General features: G+C 43.8%; 1 protein-coding gene across 4 annotated transcripts in view; it reads right to left on the bottom strand.

Annotated features, from left to right (window-relative positions):
* JMJD1C (jumonji domain containing 1C) overlaps nucleotides 1-19,780 on the bottom strand; it is a 159,791-nt gene that overhangs the window by 53,793 nt on the left and 86,218 nt on the right. For 2 of the 4 annotated variants that reach the window (XM_062496809.1, XM_062496810.1), the window contains exon 3: nucleotides 2,962-3,075. The exons of 1 other annotated variant lie outside the window; for it this stretch is intronic. In XM_062496809.1, the coding sequence (XP_062352793.1) occupies nucleotides 2,962-3,075 (114 nt within the window). Of the gene's footprint in view, nucleotides 1-2,961; nucleotides 3,076-8,258; nucleotides 8,290-19,780 lie in introns of those variants that run through there. One more of the 4 variants, XM_062496815.1, reaches the window with a different exon arrangement.

Here is a 19,780-nt window from a genome sequence, read left to right as displayed (position 1 = left end):
CATCCCTGCAAAGAATGATTCTTTGAATGATTTCTCTGAAAGTTCTGTCTTCTGCTCACAAGCAGCTCAATGCTATTCCAGACTAAACAAGGGAGCAAAACCACCTTTTTTTTGCAAAGTAGACAGTAGGAGGAAGTTTACCAAATATTTATCTAGGACCTGGTATTAGGGCAAAGAAAATGGAGGTCTTTCAGAAAAAAACATACAAGTACAAACTACCTTACATTAAGTACTACTGGCAAGGAATGTGATTTCCAGCATTAACAAAAAACAGCATGCAAAAGGAATAGAAACAATCCTCCCACTCCAGGTATCTGTGAGCAGAAAGTAAGTATCAGTAATAAAGCTAATATTTCTGTCTAACATATTGTTAGTACTTATAGTTTCTGTTCTCTTGAAGACATTATCATTCAGTAAAAGCTTTTTTCTGTACAATTGACGTGTAAAACTTGGCAGTGAGATATTGCTAGCCCTGCAGAGAGACATTCTATGAAAAACATTTCTCAAGCTTTTTATAATCATTCAAATAAAGAAATCTTTGCACTATTCATCAGCGAGCACAATGCTGTTTTATGCTACTGCACTCAATATCCAAGCAATATCCAGCTAAAATGCAAATTGTGGGTGCCTTAGTGTAGAGAGGCTTACAGCTGGTCTGTGGGCCAGAGAGGGTTAATGAATACGGGTTGTTTCTGAAAAGTATTCTATCAAGGCCGTTGGCCTGGAGACCAAGAAGAGAAGAAGAAGGAGATAAGCAGGAAAGAAAACCTGCAGCTGGGAAAAGTATTTTTAGAAAGGTTTTGTGGAAAACAGAGGTGTGATGGTTTTTATACCAATCAACGTTATATTGATATACTGTAACCAATGAGCAAAGTGTAAACCCTAGAGCCTATAAAAAAGACAGTGGACTGTTGTAATAAAGGGGATATTAGCCTTCTGAAATGCAGTGTGTCTACTTGTATGTTGTGCCCACCTCTGCAGCAACACCTTAGTACTTAGAGCAATCTGTCAGCAAACTTCTTGTAACGATAAAATAAACAATTTTATCTTGTCACAAAACTACTCATGATGGATACAGACGAACAGCCTCCATCTCAAGTTTCAATAGGTAACTGTGTGTTCCATGAGAGGAGGAAACAGCCTGATCTAATACAGAATTGCCCTCGATGTGTCAAAAATAGAGGCCAACAATTAGGGAGAGCAAGCTTGTATCTCAAACTATTTTTGACAAGCTACTGCTTTGTAATAGTTTGTAGAGAATATCTCTTCCAGAAGTGAAGTTGCCAACACTGCTAATTTCAGTATTACCGATCAAAATAGCATGAAGCCAGCTGTTCATACAACATTTTAAAAAATGACACCTTCAACCTGAATGCACCTTCCCAAATTAAGGTGCTTCCAAGGTGAATGCTCTATCAGTTAATATTCTTTCAAGGGACTGAAGTGCATAGAACACTGTTATGTCACTGCCTGGCAATAGCATTGTTTAACAAAAGGCAATCCTCCTATGTTCGGTTTGCTTTGTTCAGATCAGAAATGATCCACTGCCAAAAGGAGATTGACTGCTGTTACCGGAAGGAACATTACCAGACACATGATCTTGGCAGATTTCAGGCAAAGGACAGACATTAGCATCAGTATTTGCTTTGTAAAATCAATCTGGAAGATTGCAGCCGGACTCCCAGGGCAAATTTACACTTCATGGCCCAGCTGATTTAAGAGGGTGCTGCTGCCCAATGAGGATATCCCACTCTGTGTTGCGTCATCCTGACCCCCTCCATGGAGGAAGCCACAGCACTGGGTGCACCCTGGGCTAATCCAGCTCAGCTCATCAACATCACAGGCTTTTCCTCCATACCATGTTCCCCCCCCCCCGTTAGAAAATCAAGGCTGTGCTAGTTTCAGAGGACTGGAAGCGCAGACGTGGGGTCTGATACTGGGAACTGCTGTCTGCGGCAGAGCCAAGCTGTTCCAGCAGCTCGAGTCATGACTCCACCCTGATGAGAACTGTCCAACTCGTTTGGCTTCCCACCACAGACACACAAAAGCCACAGCCCTTCCATGAACTGAACCTCCTTCTCCTTTCCCTAGGATTCTCTCAGCCACTCTCTGTTTCTAGCTCTGTGTTTGGCAGTGGGGAAAAAAAAATCTCGGTGAAGCAGGAGGGAAGGGGTGTCAGGACAAAATTACATAGCATTTATTCAGGGCCATCTGTCACTCTAAGCCTCTGAGTACTATTTCTGTATCACCACAGTGTACCATCCAAGCCATAAGGAAAAATTTATGGCTATTGTAACTGCAATCAGTTCAGCATAAGTTGAAGCACCAAGTATTTTTTCTATTTGTCATAGAAAAGATTTTTAGACCTTCTGAAGCAGCAAGGGGGGGGGGGGGAAATCAATAATTCCCTTGTTCTTTAAAGACAGACACGCTAATATATTAATGTGTTTCTAATTAATGGAGAGGCATTAAAACCAAGGATACTGGAAATTTTAGCAGGCTTAGAAACAACAGTAAGAAAAGTATTTGTTTTTTAAGAAATTAGCATTTTCTGCTGTTCATTTACCAAGAAAACTAAAATTCAGTAAGATAAATATCACTGTAATCATGCAAAGACCTGGAAATGAAAGCTTTAGAAGAAGGGATACTACCTTCTATCTGCTCTACAGTGAATGGTACTGGTTAACCTTTAAAGGGGTCAGGTATTTTAACTGAAGGTGCTACAGTAATATTAGTGGCACAGTACTCCTTGACATCAGATTAACTAGATTAGATTAACCAGAATCATATATAGTACCAATATAATCTTTCACAAAACAAGGAACAATCTCTGCCAATAACCAGTAGGAAATAATTCCTGTAACACAGAACTCGAACATAAAATGCACTTCAACAACAGTAAAATCATGGCTTTTAAGTAAGTTTAACGGATAGTATTTATACACTAGTCAAGTCTCTTACCTGATAGGGCTGAAAGGCACTATCTTCAGTTATGAAATCCAGCTGTTTGTCCACAAGGAATTCTACTGCAGTAATTGAACTGTATACACTTTTTCCAACCAAGGGCTTGAATGTCTATCAAGGAAAAAAAAAAAATCAGGTGAGTGAAAAAACCCCTCAGCACATCAAAGTGCCAAAACAGTATAAATACTGATGTATTCTTCCATCAAAACAAGCTAAAACAGAATAACAATTACTAATTATACAAGAAAGGAGGATTTTGTATTCTGTCGCCTTTCTCCTTTGTGTCATTGGTAGAAAATCAGCTAGAAAAGAGAACGACACCATACATACTTCCTTTCCTTCACTATGCTTGAGCAATATTGTTTACCACAGAAGCTCAAAGTACAGGAGCACATTCCACCCTAAACACACAGCTCAGCCCGCAGATCCTCTCTCCCTGCCTGCAGGACCAGCTAGCACAGCAGCGATTATACTACGGACAGCTCAAGTGCAAGCAGACGACAGAGAAATCCCTCCCCCCTGCTTCCTGTTCTGAAATCATTCACCTTGCCTCAAGTCAACCATCTCATTTCCCTGCCCATCTCTGAACTGTTCTGACTCTGCTCCTGCCGCCCCCGCAGCCGCTCCTCCCTGCAGCAACCGGCTGCTCCAGCACAACGCCTTCTGAGCCCACAGCACCGGGCAGGGGCATTTCGAAGCAGGGCCAGGAGGTTTCCTGATTCACCCCGTGTGCTGGGAAAGCAAGGAGGCGCCGAGGACCCTCGCTGATGGAGGAAGCAGGAAATCTCCCAGCTCTGCTGCAAAAGCCAGGCACAGAGAAAGGGGAGCAGGGAGTCGGAGGCTCCTCGTACAGCCCTTGCCCAAACCCCCTGCCCTCATCCAGGCACAGCAGGATGCAGCAGGGAGGGTGCCGTGACTCCAGTGGATCTCCCCCGAGAGGGGGCAAGCAGGCCCTGCCCTGCTGGCTGCGTTTCCCGAAACAGAAGCACAAGGAGAGCTTAACTGAGCAGGGATGTACCTACTGGGGATGAGTCAGGTGAAAAGGAAATCCCAGCAGATGGAGGGGAGAGACATGCTCCTCTGAGGACAGACAGAAACAGCAAGAGGAAGACATCGGTGAACAAAAGAAATGACTGGGAGAAAGAACATGCAGGATGTAAGGGGAAAAACATGAAGGGACAGAAAAAAATAAGAGGAAAGTTATTTTACAGGACAAAAGAATACTAATGAGAGAAAACAGGAAAAGAAAAAAGCCCTCTGAGACCTGTACTAAATTTAAAATGCAGGAGAAAAAGACAAAGAGAAGAGAAACAAGGGTCAAACCACATGGAGCACTGTACAAATGCTACACCAACATCTTAAAAATACTGCTCTCACCGCTCACACGCAACAATCCTGCAGCAGCACCCCACAGCAGCAGACCCCAAGTACTTACAAAGGGAAGGCAGGATCACCACGACCTGTTTACAGATGGGGAAACCGAGGCACAAAGCAACCCCTTAACTTGACAAAAGCTACTAAGCAGGGCAGCAGCAGAGCCAGCGACCTGCCCTCAGCCAGTCTGCAGGCAGCTCTCGTAAGAGAGCACTCAAGGTTTTATCAGGCTTCATTACCTACTTTCAAAGGTGTTGCCTCAAGATTAAGCTAAATATAACCCAAGTGTCTCTGGAGTTTCAGCTTTGGCACTTATTAAACAAATGAGAGAATCCTTCATGGGAGATACATTATACTTTCTAACTTCATGGGAAATACATTATACTTTCTAATAAATCCATCAAACTCCACAAATGCTCCAACTGAATGCACAGCATTCTTGTTTCCATTTTATTTAAGGTTTAACTTCAGCTATTATTTTCTCAGACAAGGAAGGAAAAAAAAGCCAAACCTCTCCACCAGTCATCTCTACAATAGGTAACCAGATGAAAGGTCTGGAGGGGTAAGAGTATATGATAATAGTCCAACTACAGAGTCCAAATAGTAAATAATTATTTAACCTCTAATAGCTAAGAAAGGGCCTTTGCTCTTGCATTACTTTCCTATAATGGATCTTGTATTGCTAATGGTTAAGAGAGGGCGGAGTTCACATCACAAAATTGCGAAGTGCTGAGTGTATAAACTCAAAAGCAGACAAATTTTTCTTTGAAAAAGCCAACGCTGTGGTCTTCCAGCTCTTAATGTGCCCCCATGTCTTTCCTCACAGTGATCTACTTTTTCCACACTGCCTTCTTTCTAACTTTCTGAGCTATTATTCAGGTCAAGAAATGAGTTTCTGACTACAAACAACAGGACACACTACATCATCAGCTGCAACAAAACTGTGTGAAATGTGGCTTGCAGTTATCATTTAGGGTTCAGACAACACTACAGATTAAGGTACATGTGAACCACTGGTTTATCTTCCTCCTGATATTAAAAGAACTAGTTCCAAATATAGATCTGTGAGTGTGATTACTCTGAGAAGAGAAACATAATGCCTTCTCCCTTACTTTCAAAGATCTGTGCCTCTAGAGAGGTCAATGCCCCCAAAATACTCATGTGGAGGATGCAGGCTATCCCACAAGCACAGAGGAAAAATATGTAAATAAATAAAGCAAAACCATGCCACGCAACACACCTCCTCCTGTGTGGATAGCTGCTCAGCTGCACACAACTAGAGATTTTTCAGACACTATTAAAAAACATTCCCATTATCAAAGAACAACAAAACGCCCCTTAAGTAAATGCCTTCTTGGAAAAGCAAAGTCCAGACTCCATCAGTTCCACCAGATAGGCAGGCTACCAAGGAGATATCCAAGCTGGGACAGGTTAGAGACTTGAAAAATTTTAAATGGAAGACATAACTGAATTTCACACTACATATCACACATGCACAAAGAAAAACAGACTGAGAGCACAGCAGGCAAGAGTCAGCTGTTAGAGGTAAGCATGTGAGGCATATACTGACATGAAAATAGATATAAGAAGGTCAAAGAAGCTCCTCACAGATTTTCAGAGGAAAAGCTCCTTGCAGATGCTCCCTCTCTCCATTCCCAAAGTGGAGGACAACTTTAAGGACAACCAAGCACACTGGCAACAATCAGAAAAAACTAAACCTCTAAATTAAAATCTCCTTTTCAAACCTGTAGCTTTTAAAAGGAAGCTTTTTATGTTAACCCAATTCCCAAAAGACCACAATTACTGTCTTAAGTCCTCAGCAAAGGACTTAAGCACTCAATTTTAGGTGACATCTGGCTTTACCACTATTCTAACTGGCTGCTTGGAAAAAACAAAAAAACAAAAATCCCCCACTTTTTCCCCCATGAGATTTCCCTGCTTAGCCGAGGGGAGCTCCATGAACGTACACACACACACTCTCACACATTCTCTTTGGCTGCTTTGCTAACAAGTTAACCCTGATGCTGAATAAAGTGTTTCTTACTCTGCCCCCTCGCCATGATTTTACCCCAGCTCATGCCAGAAATAACCCGCCTGCAAGAGGCAGCTGGCACAGCACTGAGTCTGAGAATTGGCTTCTGGAAATTCAAATAATTTTTTTAGAAGACATAAATTACCATCACTTCACAGCAAACAATCACAAAACTATTCAACAGCATTCACCAAATACCAATACAGCAGATTACTCAGCGACTGCTGCTTCTAACGCCCAATAACAAGTCATCCCTTTATTTATCTTTCCAAAACCACCATAGCAGTCACTCACTCTCCCAAGGAAGCAGGAGCAAACAAGCACATAGTGCATTTTTACCTCTGCCTAGTGCAATTAAGCAGCAGGAGTGGTGGTAATCTGCCTTCAGCATGCCAGCAAGCAGTTCCCTGGCACTGGACAGGGCTTCAGGAGCCGCCACACCTCGACTGGTGCAGCCTAGGCGCTGCCAGGCTGTGACACCCAGAAGGCTCAATGCAGCAAATGCTCGGGTTACAGCTGAGCTCGCAGCTGCTGCCCCGGCTCATCCCGCACGTACCACTGCCTCAGCTGCCTCGCTGGAGCTCACAGCCTGCTTAGCTGGGCACTCCGCGCCTCAAGCCTGCTCCCCGTACCACAGGCACATCCTACTATGCACGCGTACTGCAGTGACCCTTTTAACAAAAATCTTTCTAGAGGAATTTATGCTGTAAGCCCAACAGACTTTTAAAGAGTTAATAATGTAATTTACAAAGATATTCTTAACGCTAAAACGTCTACATTCTACCCTTCTTCCTCTTAAAAGCACAAAAAACTGAAAATATAAATTAAACCTAATTTTAATGTACTAGTCATTAAATTTTTCCACATATTGTTCTCTAAACCTTGCTGTTTAGTCTGCAATAGCACAAACACCGGCACCTTTTCATTATGGCACCTCATCATTCAAAACAGCTGTAGCTCTCTTCCAACGCCTGTTTGTTGCCATGGTTTGTACTCACAGGCAGAATTACCAAGTGGAAAAGAGCGGACAACCAGTAAAGCAGATCTGACGTTAAAATCGTGCACGGGGTTTCCTCATTCGCGGACCGCCCTGCCTGCAATCCCTACGGAAGCGTCCGTTTCCAGCCAAGGCGTTATTCCGGGCGGAACTCTCGCAGCCCTCCGCCGGGGGGAGGGCAGAAGGACGTACCCGTCGGGACACGGGGAGAAGGCAGCGCCAGCCGAGCCCGCTGCCCGCCGGAGCTGCCGCATGACAGGGCGCACCGAACGGCGCCCACGGCTGTTCTAACGGCGGGGTCCGCGCCGTTAACGGCCGGCACCGAGCCCTGCCCACCCGCACCCCACCTTAACGGCACAAACTTAACCGAAGAAAGAAAAAAAAAAAAAATTAAAAAAAAAAAAACCCACACCACAAAAACCTCCTTTTTTTTTTTTTTTTTTTTTTTTTTTTTCCCCTGAGCTCCCTTGCTCCTATTTCCCGAAGGGCGCCGGCCGCCCTGCGCACCCTCCGCGGGTGCGAGAGATGCCCGGTACTCACGTTGTCCCGGGGTCGCCGCGTTCTCGTCCCCGCCGGGCCCCGCACAAAGCCCCCGCCGCCGCCGGCCGCGTGCCCCGCCGCACGCGCCCCCGCGGGAGCCCGCTCGTCACGTGCGCCGCTCCGCGGGGATAGGACAGAGAGGGCCCCGGGGCCGCCGCAGCCCCGCGGGCCGGGGGCGCGGCCCGTCCCGCCTCAGCGGCCTCGGACGGCAAACAAAGGCGCCCGCCGCGAAGTTAAAGTGTCCGCGCGGGTACGTATCCCGCGGCGGTAGCCCCGGAGGCGCCCCCCGCCTCTCCGAACCACCGCGGCGGATCGTCGCACCCCCCCCCCCCCTCGTCGGCCGATACGCACCTCGCCCGGCGGCCCAACCCGCGGGACCTCCGCGCCCGCCTCCGCCTTTGAACTCACAAGGAAAATGGTTCTCGCCGCGCCGCTTCCGGGTCGGGCCGGGCGGCCGCGCCGGGGGCGGAGACTGCGGGGCCGGAGGAGGAGGCGGCGGGGAGGGAGAAGAGGACGACGACGACAACTCACCACCCGCCCTTTGTGGGGCCGGCGCGGACTATCGCGCGGCTGTGCGCTCTGCGAAGGCCCCGGCGCGTCCCCGCTGTTGGGTCATGGCGCGCCGCCGACGCCGCCGCTTACATAAGTGCGGTCGCGCAATGCGCGGTGCCGGGGCGGGAGGAGCCGGGCGGGGAAGCACCGAGTCGAGCGTCGGGCGAGGAGGGCGCACCGCGGGAAGAGGCGGCGCTCGGCAGGCGCGGCTCCGCGGCCACGTCCCGCGGGGGCGGAGTCCCGGGACACGTGTGGCGGTGACTCGGGAGCCTCCGCTACGCGCAGCTCCGCTCCACAACCTCGAGCTCCGATTATAGCCTCCTCCCCCCGCGCAGCCGAGCCCGGCCTCGGAAAGCTGTTCCCTATCCTTCCCGCGGGTGGGCTTTGGAAAGTTAGCCAGCGAGGGCTGCAGCTCCTCCACGTTCGACCGAGGGGAAGAAAAAAAAAAAAAAAGTAATAAAAAGGAAGGGCGAGTCAGGCATGAGCTCAGTGGCTGGTTTGGGTCCAGGAGCAGCCGCAGCCGAGGGCGGTGGGCGGCTCCGCTCCCCCGTGCGCAGCCCGCAGCCTTCCCCAGCAGCACACGGTGCTCAGCGGGAACCCGCAGCCCGGGAGCTCGCGGAAAACCTTTCAAGCACCATTTTTTCATTTTTAGTATAGAATGTGTTTTCGCCCTAACGACGCCCCCACCCCCAAAAAAAAAAAAAAAAAAAAAACTTGTTTTCCCACTTTGCAACACTAATTAATGTCACTAACTAGTTGTTTACAGTTCGCGTGGAAACTTCAACTGAACAGTCCAGGGAGAAAAAGTTCAGGGGACACTTTGGAATGAGAAAAAAATTTCCAGAGAGAAATGTAGCAAAAATACCTGTAATATACTCCTTGAGCTTAGCTCACATAGACAAATGTGGCTATAAAGAAAAAATAATCACAAGGGAGACTGTGATAGAGACATTTGTTTCCCCCAAACTCTTTAAACATAAACCACTGTACATTTTTCACTTCATCGACAAATATTAGCTGTGTCATTTGCCAAGAAAGTATAAGAATAATGGGAATTCAATGCACGACTACATCTCATCTTGAATTATTCCAAATGATGTAAGCTTAAAGGTGTACTGGAATACTATGACATACTAAGCTCTGAAATAAAATACTTAGGTACAGCTCAACATTAAAGTTGAACTGGAAGGCTCTCTACCCACCACAGGCTTTTCTCCAACAAACTGCTTTTCTTCCATAACAGTTGGTGACACTGCATGCACACAACCAAGGGAAGGAACCAGGCTACGTGTGCATGGTGTTTGTACACTACCCGGCCTATGCTCAAACCGTGTAACTGCAAGACTCCTGGACTTTGCTTGGAAAGGACACCAGCAGAGGCAGTTTATTGTATTGATTTTCCTTTTTAAGTGGTCTTCCATCGTGGCTGGCTCAAGGCAGCTGAGCAGCCTTATATGGCAGCAAGGCTGCAGGGAGGCAGCAGTGCCTTGAGCAGCCTCCATCTATTCCTGACCACCCAGACTGGACAGTTGCTCCTCTGGTTTCCAGCATCCCTGGCACAGCCCCTCACCAGATGCACTCAGGGCTCGCCACCAGCAGAACATGCATGGCTCACCAACCATCTCAGTTCCCCCAAAACACACCTCCTGCCCCACACATGGTAGGGCTGCACTGCACTGCTTTATCTCCAGAGAAAAAAAATTAAACATATTAGGGACACCATTCTGACCTGATTTCCTTTAACTTCCTTTTTGTCCAGACTACCTCTCACTGGTTAGGGGGGAATAACACCTCAGTCACTTTCACCAGTACTGAGAGAGGTCATGCAGTAGCAAAGACTAAAATGCAACCTTATTGCAGGTTTAGGGCTGCAATTGCACTGCTGTTCCCCCTTTATAGTGGAAGTGTGCTTTGTTATTTGCCACCCAACAGCAACAGGGCCACTTGTTAAGTGAGCAGGACAGTTTTTCACAGACTTGGCCCTTCAGAGGCCTCATCACCTCTAAAAAATAAAGTTGACCTATCAGTAATAGCTGACACAAGAAAATATCTTTGAACTCATACTCTGCAATGTAATTAATAAACAAAGTATTTTTCCAAAATTAATTCCGTACTTGTATCATCTTCAATTTCACTTTTAAACCACAGTTTAGATTACCTCCAAGATGTACTGAGCATCCCAAAGACATACTGCTTCCACCACTAGATTCCCACCTTCTCCATCCAGTTTTAGGTTTTGCTTTACCATTACTCTTAAGTGCCCAGACGCTTAATAGCTATTTCAGGAAGGGCAATCAAATGAAAAATGCCTATTACAGAGCAGAACATACTTCATGCTACTCTTGAACTAATGGTGCTGTGATAGCTGTGTGGTATGTAGTGCAACTGTCAAAGCAGGCCATCCTTAATAATATCCAAGACAGACACTATTAAAACACAAATCACAAGATGGTCTGGAGGACAAGCAAGTTTGCCCGTTTGGACAAAGCTTTATTAATAAACTGCAACTTAGTAACAAAGAATATTAATACCCAGCCCAGTACCACCAATTCATTACCACAGAGGGATTTTGCTAATAATTCTCAAGTTGCACCAGCTATGCATGGAATACTAAATCAGCAAGTCTATTTCCAAGAGCTTCATTTAAAGACATCCCCAGGAAAAAATCCACTAAGTGGTAAAACACCTTTTGAAAGTTAAAAATAAAAAGGTACAATTGGTCGATGTTAAGCAGACTAAGGCAATATAAAAAGACATTTACATGATTACTACTTACAAAATTTACTACAGTATATATGTGTATGTTCTTAACAAAACAGAGATTTGCCATGTAAGGGTACTAACCAATTTTAAAATAAGAATTAAAAAAATTAGTGTCTATCCAAGCTTGATTTTGACATTTGCAAAATACTATACTTTAAAAAGGCTTATTTAATAGTCACATAATTTTAGCACTGTTTTCCACTACTGTTTGCTTCTTCTCACAATTGGCCTGAACTCTGTCAAACAAGCCATACTATAAGCTTGCAGAACAGAGCTGCCTTTGTTCTTTGGCACTGCCAGTCCCCTATGGAATCGGGCAGCACACTGAACTGCACTCGACAAACAATCCCTGACCTTCAATTACTGGCTTGGCTCACTGCCACAGGATACATGTATTACTGGTAACACAGCGTGCCCTATTTTGCAGATAATCACTAGAGCTACAGATAATCATGAAAATCAACGGAAAAATGCAAACATTCCCTTCCTAAAATCGCAGTTGTAACTTCCCCAGTGTGCTGCGGCGCAGCCCAGGCTCAGGCCGCGCACGTGAGGATGGCAATACTGCAACTTTGGTATTTTTAGCGACTGCAGGAAAAATTCCAGGTGGTGGACGGCTTGGCCATCCTCCGCTGGACGTTTTCAGTTTGTTTTTTTGTTTGCTTTGAGGCGGAAGGCACGCCGGGTTGTGCTGGCACAGTTGAGCGAGAGCTGCTCTTGGTTTTTTGGTTTTTTTTTTGGTTTTTGGGTTTTTTTTTTTTTCTTTTCCCCCTGCAGCTTTCCCCCTTTGGGAGCCGGTCAGGTTTTGCAGTGGAGCGGCGCTGGCCCAGCGGGCAGGGGCCGGGGGCAGCTGCAGCCCTCGCTCTTGCGGGCTGGCCCGCAGCCAGCGCCCGGCCTTACGGCACCGGGAATGCCGCCGGGAATGCCACACCGGCACTAGGGAAGAGACAGCAAGCGTGGGTCAGGCATTCTGCTGTGATCCCCGTGCGTTTCCTGCGGGCAGCGAACCCCTTGAACTGCAAACCGTGCTCCTTCACACCGTGCCGGAGAAACCCACGCGCGGTGCTGCGGGCCAGGAAAGAGCGCATGCAAATATTGCAAATGAGTAAATATTTAAAGTTTAAAACAAATGAAGGTTAGTTAAATCTGTCTTCGGCATTTAAATTAGCACCTTTTTTTCTACTTATCTTCTTCCTCTCTGTGCCGCTGCACACTTGCTTAGGAAGCAGAACCCTTTCACAGTGATAGTCCTGCAGAAATAATGCAGTGTAGGGGCAGAGATACAGTCAGCCTCATGTTAGTGGAGAAATTAACTTTCTCATTATGCATTTGGGCAACCCATCGAGTTCAGACGCTGTACTGAAATGCAGAAGCCAAAGTCCAAAGGAGAAATTAATGTGTGTGAAATAGCCATTACTACTGGAAGTGCAACAGGTGAAATGCAGTAACTGGCATTCAGATGCCAGTTCATCTGGCAAATTCTTCATTTAAGTCTCCTTTCTTGGTTATTGAGGTGGGCGAATCAGACATGCAAAAACTTCACCAGGCTATCTTTATTAATTTTTCAAAACTGAGAAGCTGAGGACAAGAATGTACATGAAGGAACACACGCAACAGAGCAGTTAATACACACCAGATCAGTGCTAACTGATTTTAGAGTATATTTCAAATTACTCCAATTTAAAATATGGCTTCTATCTTTTTAATGTTTTCAATCAACGTTTAAAACCAATTTTGTCCTTCCCTGGGCAGGCATCATGGGGTTTAATGCTGCATGCATCAACATGACTGTGCAATTTTCCCCATAACTTCATCCCCATCTATTTCATCATAACAGCACTGTAAACACAGCTCTGGGAATAAGCCCTGTTAGTGATCTGGTGCTATATCTGTGGCTGAATCAGTGTCCCTACTGCAACAGGAGAACAATAATTATGGTAAAAGAAAAACCAGATGCATGGCCTTAAAAATCATCATTGTAGTCAATAGCATCGTATGAGTTTTCTTATTTGCTGGACAGTGTTCTAACTCCAGATTTATGTTCAAATACAAAATACTGAGTAGTCTCTCAGGCATCACTTTGTGGATGTCTCATTTTAAGCCCAACATCACTGTAACAGACTTGTGTTTTCCTAAGCCTCCTTCCCTCATTAATTGAGCAAAAATGCTGGGACCCTTGCCACTCACTCAAATTGAATAACATCAATATCACCTTATATGTGACCTGCTCTCTCACTTCTGGGTGCAGGTCTTACTACCAAAGCTTATACATTTTTCTGCCCATCCCCATAGTTCAGAGCACCAGCCTATATTCATTCTGCATTTCATTCTGGCCTTGATAAACACACACATGTTCAGACCATGCAAAATGCTGTTACAAACACTCCCAGCACACTCTTTGCACTCCTTTCCCCAGCAGCCACATCACATCACATCACATCACATCACATCACATCACATCACATCACATCACACTTTCCCACACAGCATCTTCCAATCCTGGTATCAGTCACCAATTTCAGGAACAATTTACTGGCAACACTAGCAAAGCAAATTCACTGACATCTTTCCATTTTCTCCTTAAAACTCTGCCTGCTGTACTGACCTCTGAAACCTTGACAATGGCTTGGGCACTGCTTAAAGGAAGCCTCATCTTCCCTCATAAGCACTGCCTTCTATTTCCCACCTCCTGTCTCTGTGTGTCATCTGCCCTTGACTCACTTCCAGATTTTAACTCTGTGCAGAAATGAAACCTTTTTATTCTGTGCTTGTTGTACAACTCATTGGACAAGGGAATTCTGGACTTTCACGTGAGTTTTCAAGTGTCATAGTAATGTGCCATAACATTCATTAACCTTGGGACAGATTCCGTCTTCTACAAAGCAAGCACAACAGCTTCAAGTTCATAATGTTCCTACCCACATTCTGTCTGCAATATTCATCAAATCCTTTTTAACTTGGGTGCCATCCATGTTTTGCAATATTCAGGCTTTTTCAGCCTTCTTGCTTCCATCACAGTGATGCCAAACTCTGTCCAACTCATTTCTTGGCTTTACTTTCTTCTTCTAACCCTATCAGCAGCATTCACAGTGTTCTTGCATCCTTTTCCCCTATAATTTACTGGATGTAACATTCATTTACCTGGCTTCCTTCCAGCCTCACCTCCAGAAAAACAACCTTACTAAGAAAATCAGCTTCAGGCTTCTAAACATCCAATGAATTTCTGCTCTTCTGATTCAGTGGCGCTGTCGTGTCCCTCTCATTCTTGCCACTAATTGAAGTCCATTACAGAACAGGAGTCCACCTTTCACCCTCCTACTATTTCCTGTTCCTTTCAGACTACATTCTCAACTGTCTCTCAGAAGCTTATCTTGCTTCCTGAGTCACCCAGATCTAGTTTTCATAGGGTCCTTTTCTGTTCTTATTCCCCAGAACTTAAACACCTGCCTCACCTTTTTCTATCTTATCCCCTATATATATTTGTTAACTTGGGTTTCCAGAGCACTGTTTTTTTCCTAATTCTGCTGGATTTTTTCAGTTCCTCTGCCCTGCCCCTCCCTGTCCTTTGTCTAGTGCATCTTATTCACCAGCTTAGTCATCTTCCTGTCTTTTAAATGGACTGTATTTTATCTTGCATTTTTCTACTTGCTCTTCACCAAAACAACTCTGGAGCATTCTTGCCACAGAAAGCTCAGCTTCCCACTGAAGTTGAGGCTCCTTGATTGCTCAGGCTGCTGGCAGGCCCTCTGGTCCAGTATGCCCCCTGGAAACAAGCCACTGGCTCCATTGGAGGCAAATCAGGGTCCGGTTCTGAGGGAGTCTCACTCCAGGCATCACTTTCTCTTTTACAGCAGTGGTGAGCATGCACCCGTGCTGGTATTTCCCATTTTCCTATAGCCCCACAGGACTCTTGTAACATCAAATGGTCCCTATATGCCTGATGTCACGCCCAGGCCATGCAATGTGCTCTTGACACCATGCTATAAAATGGTCATTGGAGTAGCAGGCTGGGACACCTCAGTTAAGTCTCTACAGGGAGTGGAACTGGCTCTTGAAACAAAGCTAGATATGTTAAAGAGGAGCTCCTGTTTGGAGCTATTTGCAATAAGAAAAACTTCAAAAACATACAGAAGGTCAAGAAAAATACTGAAAAAATACCAAGAACAGAGAACAGTATTCTAAAAGAACACATATCATAGAAGCTGAAAGAGGGAAATACCTACTTCATGCTATCATGTTGTCATGTGAATAAAGTTGTTGTACATAAATTTAAATTCAGTTTCTGAGAGGCAAAAGACCAGGGTCACTCCTCCTTACATTTACTCCCTTTTACTGACAGCAGTGAATTTCACTGTTTGTCAGACACAATAAGAGCTGTAGAACAAACACATTCAATCTGCAACGTACTCTTAAAAGGGGAGGAAGAGGGTGGTCCAGGGGTGTTGGTGAATAGTTAAAAGGCTGCAACTTCTACTCCTTTCTCTTTTTCTGTTTCCACTGTCTCCAGAAAAGCAAGAACTCCATTTACCAGTTCTTCAGGCTTTCTATCTGGTTTTCTATGGATTCCCATAATAGGGAAAGTCCATTCATGGTGGGAGAGGATTAGTCATTCTGGACTCAGTGCCTCTTTGCTCTTAGTCCCAGCTTCTCGGGAATAAGGTCATACTGGAACACTGGTCTGTGTTATGCAATGTATCTTTTTTATATTCTAAATGTTGTACACTTTACCCATAAGGGTATCTTAAAAATAGTATTTTCATATTTCCAAACACTAAGACTTAAGTGTTAAGCAACAGTGGTGCATTGTGTTTTAATTATCTTTCTAAAAAGCTCCATCTTACTGAGACAACATGCTAATATATACTCCTCAAATAAAAGCACCAGACTGTTCACCTCACCTGTGTGAGGGAGGGAGAGAAACAATCAAATGTCAGACTACACAGATATGTCTTTTAACCTTCTTGAGCAGTATTTTCTCCTGCTATGATTATTTTATGAACATACTGTAACTCTGTCAGACCTCCTACACAGATACACTTGCTAATACACTGGTTTGATTCCTGAATCTACAGTATTAAAGGCCTGGGAGAACTTCTCAAATAAAAAAAACCTTCTAGGCATAAGCCACTAAGAAGGTGAGGTTAAAAATTTACATTTGATAATAAAAAGTCTGATGGAACAGACAGGGTTTTAGTCAATATATCTCAACATGAGGATAATACTGAAATAATGTTGAAACACCACCAGTCTATCTAGTAAACAAATTAGAAAATAACCTAGATATCATAATGGATTCTCCCCCCTGCCCAATGCTATTTTTAGATTCTCACATCTGTCCTACATGCTTGTACAGCAGCAACCTTGATGGACAAACACTTCTTTTTCCATTCAGGAAAACACAGGACAGATGGTGTTCGAAGTATTTCTCTCTGAGATAACAAGTTTTCTGCTTTTCATAAATTCACTTATCTTCAAACTGTGACAGCTGTGAGTTTAAAGATAAAATCAAAATGATCCAGATCTTGTTCATCTCTTTTCTCCAGGGTCTCTGAAAGGTCACACAAACATGTCTTACTCAGAAATTTTCTACTGAATGTGAAATGTTTTTCTATGTTCTAACTTACTGAAAGAATTTTTAGAAATATTTTAGAAAGAAGCAATGTATTCTTCTGCATTCTTTCCAAGTTACGTCTCAGGCCTGTATTGTGAATTTGGGATCTTTTAAAACCATTTGTATAGCATATCAGACAGTAGTTACCTCCAAGACCTATTTATACTGGTGATTACATTCCCTCATTCTTCCCATCCTAGCATACAAGGCAGTGTTACTAACCAACATTTTCTACTTCCATGTAGGCTCTCATGTTAGATTGTATTCTACACTCTGGTTATCCTCATCATCCTCCCCTGTATCCTGTTTGGCTTCAAATTCTCTTTCTCCAGCATGGAGGAGCAGAATTATGTCTGTTAGTATAAAAGGGCTCTCAGGGGCAGCTCCAGGAGGACACAGGCTCACACATCCCAGAGTCACACCTGTGATCAGCTTGACATCACACAGCCAGTTCACAGTCCTGCCCTGACTGGCCAGAAGGCTCAAACCCTCTGCTTTCCAGTGCTTCTGCTAGATAAGCTCTCCTCTACACTTGCCATCTGCTCCTAAATCCACCACTTTCTGTTTTATGCAGTGACATTTTGTTCCATTTTTATTACTTTGATTCTCTAGGATATTCAATTTTAGTTGCATAAAAAAAAACTCTCATCCTCTGTGCTAAGGGCTTCTCCTATTCTCGACCGTCTAGTGTTTTAATCAAATTGATCAAATTAGTCCAAACATTTTAGTAAAAATATGAAGCAAGTCATTCCCTGAATGTGCTAACAGCTATTGGCAGACAAAACTATTTCACCACAACACTCCACCTGTTTCCATACCACATAGCCAACATCTTATAAACTCATTCCTACCTAATTTACTGTTCACTCTACTAATCCCAGTCTTCCTCTGATTGTTCATTGCTTGACATATGGGGAATGCATTACAAAGTCTAGATGAATGATATTAATTACATTTTCTTGCCTCACAACAAAGCCAACCAAAGTTTTTATTCAGGTGGGTCCATGATACAGCCTTTCAAGGTGCTGATGGTAAGAGTAGACCAGGGTTAAGGACAGAGGGAGGAAACGCACAGTAGCTATAATCAGTCTATTTGTGAAGACTTTAAAGAAGACTTTAAAGACCATGAGTAAAAAGCAGCATTCAATTAAAAGTGTCAAAAGCAAATTTCCTTGCCAAAAAGAATAGCAGGCCTGAGAAGCAGATCCATATCCTGACACTTTGCCTCCTATGATACTTATGTGTGCAAGCTAAACACGTTAGACCCAAATGAAACTAATGGAGAAGCATATCAAGAAAAAAGAAGGAATAAACAAAACAAAATAATTCAAAACAAAACAACAATAAAACCATCTCCAAACATTCAGAAATCACTACTAACTATCTGTCCAAATATGCAAAATATATATGTAGAGTGCAGTTCCCAAAGTCACCTACACTGGGTCTAGTCTTACTATATTTATTAGTGACCCAGATCATGGAACAGAGACTACATTTATTAATTGACAACCAACCAGTTTGACGGGACTGCAAATTATATTAGAGGACAAAAAGAAAAACTGGACAAGTGGTCTGAGAAAAAAGATAACATACAAAACACTGCACGAAGGCAGAAGTCAACAGCAAAAACACTGAGTGGAAAAGGAAGAATTCCACAGAAAAAGAGAAGTTAGGTACAATTTATGGACTGAGTTAACAGTATCATGCTGTAAAAACAATACTGGGATATATGAATGTTTGTACAACCTGTGTTCAGCATTCATAAAGTCTCAGTAATAGTACTATAAAGTGAACAGAGTTCTGGATATTGCTCTTCAAGATAGGTATGTACAATAAAATGAATATAATTTTGGAAAATACCATAGATGGATACAGACTAAAGAGACTGGGAGGGGAAAACAGCTGGGTGTGTCTCCAGTTACGAAAACAGGATGCTGCAAGAAATAATTTCTTAATCTCTACAGCAGACACAACAAGTTTTAACTGCCTTAATTTAGATTAGATCATCTCAAGGTCTTTTTCAGTCCTACGGTTCTAGAGTATCTGCCAAGTTACTAAACTCTCCCAAATCAAGCAGCATTAGAAACATATAGCCAAACTCATAATATATATATAAGTCTGCTTTTATTATGCTGTTTACCTCTCTGCCCAACATCACCTACTTCATGCTTTCTCTCAACAGCAACAAACAATTGTTCCTGGGAAGGCTGTAATGCAAAAAGAGTCTCAAGACCTCACTCCCTGGCAGCAGTATTCCTGTGCTCTTGAGAGCTGGGAGGTACCAGCTTTCCCTGGCTGCACTGATCTCAGCCTCCATATTGCCACCAGTGGAGCTGAACAGGAAGATTTACCTGCAGACCTTGGGAAAGGTTCTGGCAGATCACGCCAGAAAGACATAGAATGGCCTTCCTTGTCTTGAAGATTAATTCTCCCCAAACACAAGTATAGGGTCAATAAAATTCACTTTCTGAAGTATATATATTATAGTTTACTTCATTTCCTTTAATTTCCCAAATCCTTGACTGCCCCTCACCCACACACTGCAATGCCTTCCAAAGTTTTACATATTGTGAGGATAGACTGACAGGCTTTTAATTGCTTGCCTAATTCTTCCTTTCTCCCTCTTCATGTTGGCACTGCTTTCTCCAATGATTAGCTCCAATTAGCTAAAATAGTTACAATCAACACAATTTTCTTCCTAATTGTGAGATGAAAATTTCTCTTGGTCTCTGAGTATTTTACAATCCTTAAGTCCCCTCTGGTTGTAGCAATTTCCATTCTCTTATACATCTAGTATTTTCCTCTATTTGTCACTATCCCTACTGAAAATTAAGCCAAAAATATTTAATGTTTTATTTCTGTATTATGGTTATTCTCTATCCTTCTCACCATACAAAACCTTATTTTTATTTGCTTTCACATAATTTGCAAGATCAAGTGTAATTTT

The sequence above is a fragment of the Cinclus cinclus genome, chromosome 7 (genome assembly GCF_963662255.1).
Source record: "Cinclus cinclus chromosome 7, bCinCin1.1, whole genome shotgun sequence".
NCBI classification, from domain to species: domain Eukaryota; kingdom Metazoa; phylum Chordata; class Aves; order Passeriformes; family Cinclidae; genus Cinclus; species Cinclus cinclus.
The sequence above is the reverse complement of the archived record's forward strand: the minus strand, read 5'-3'. Positions and strand labels throughout refer to the sequence as shown.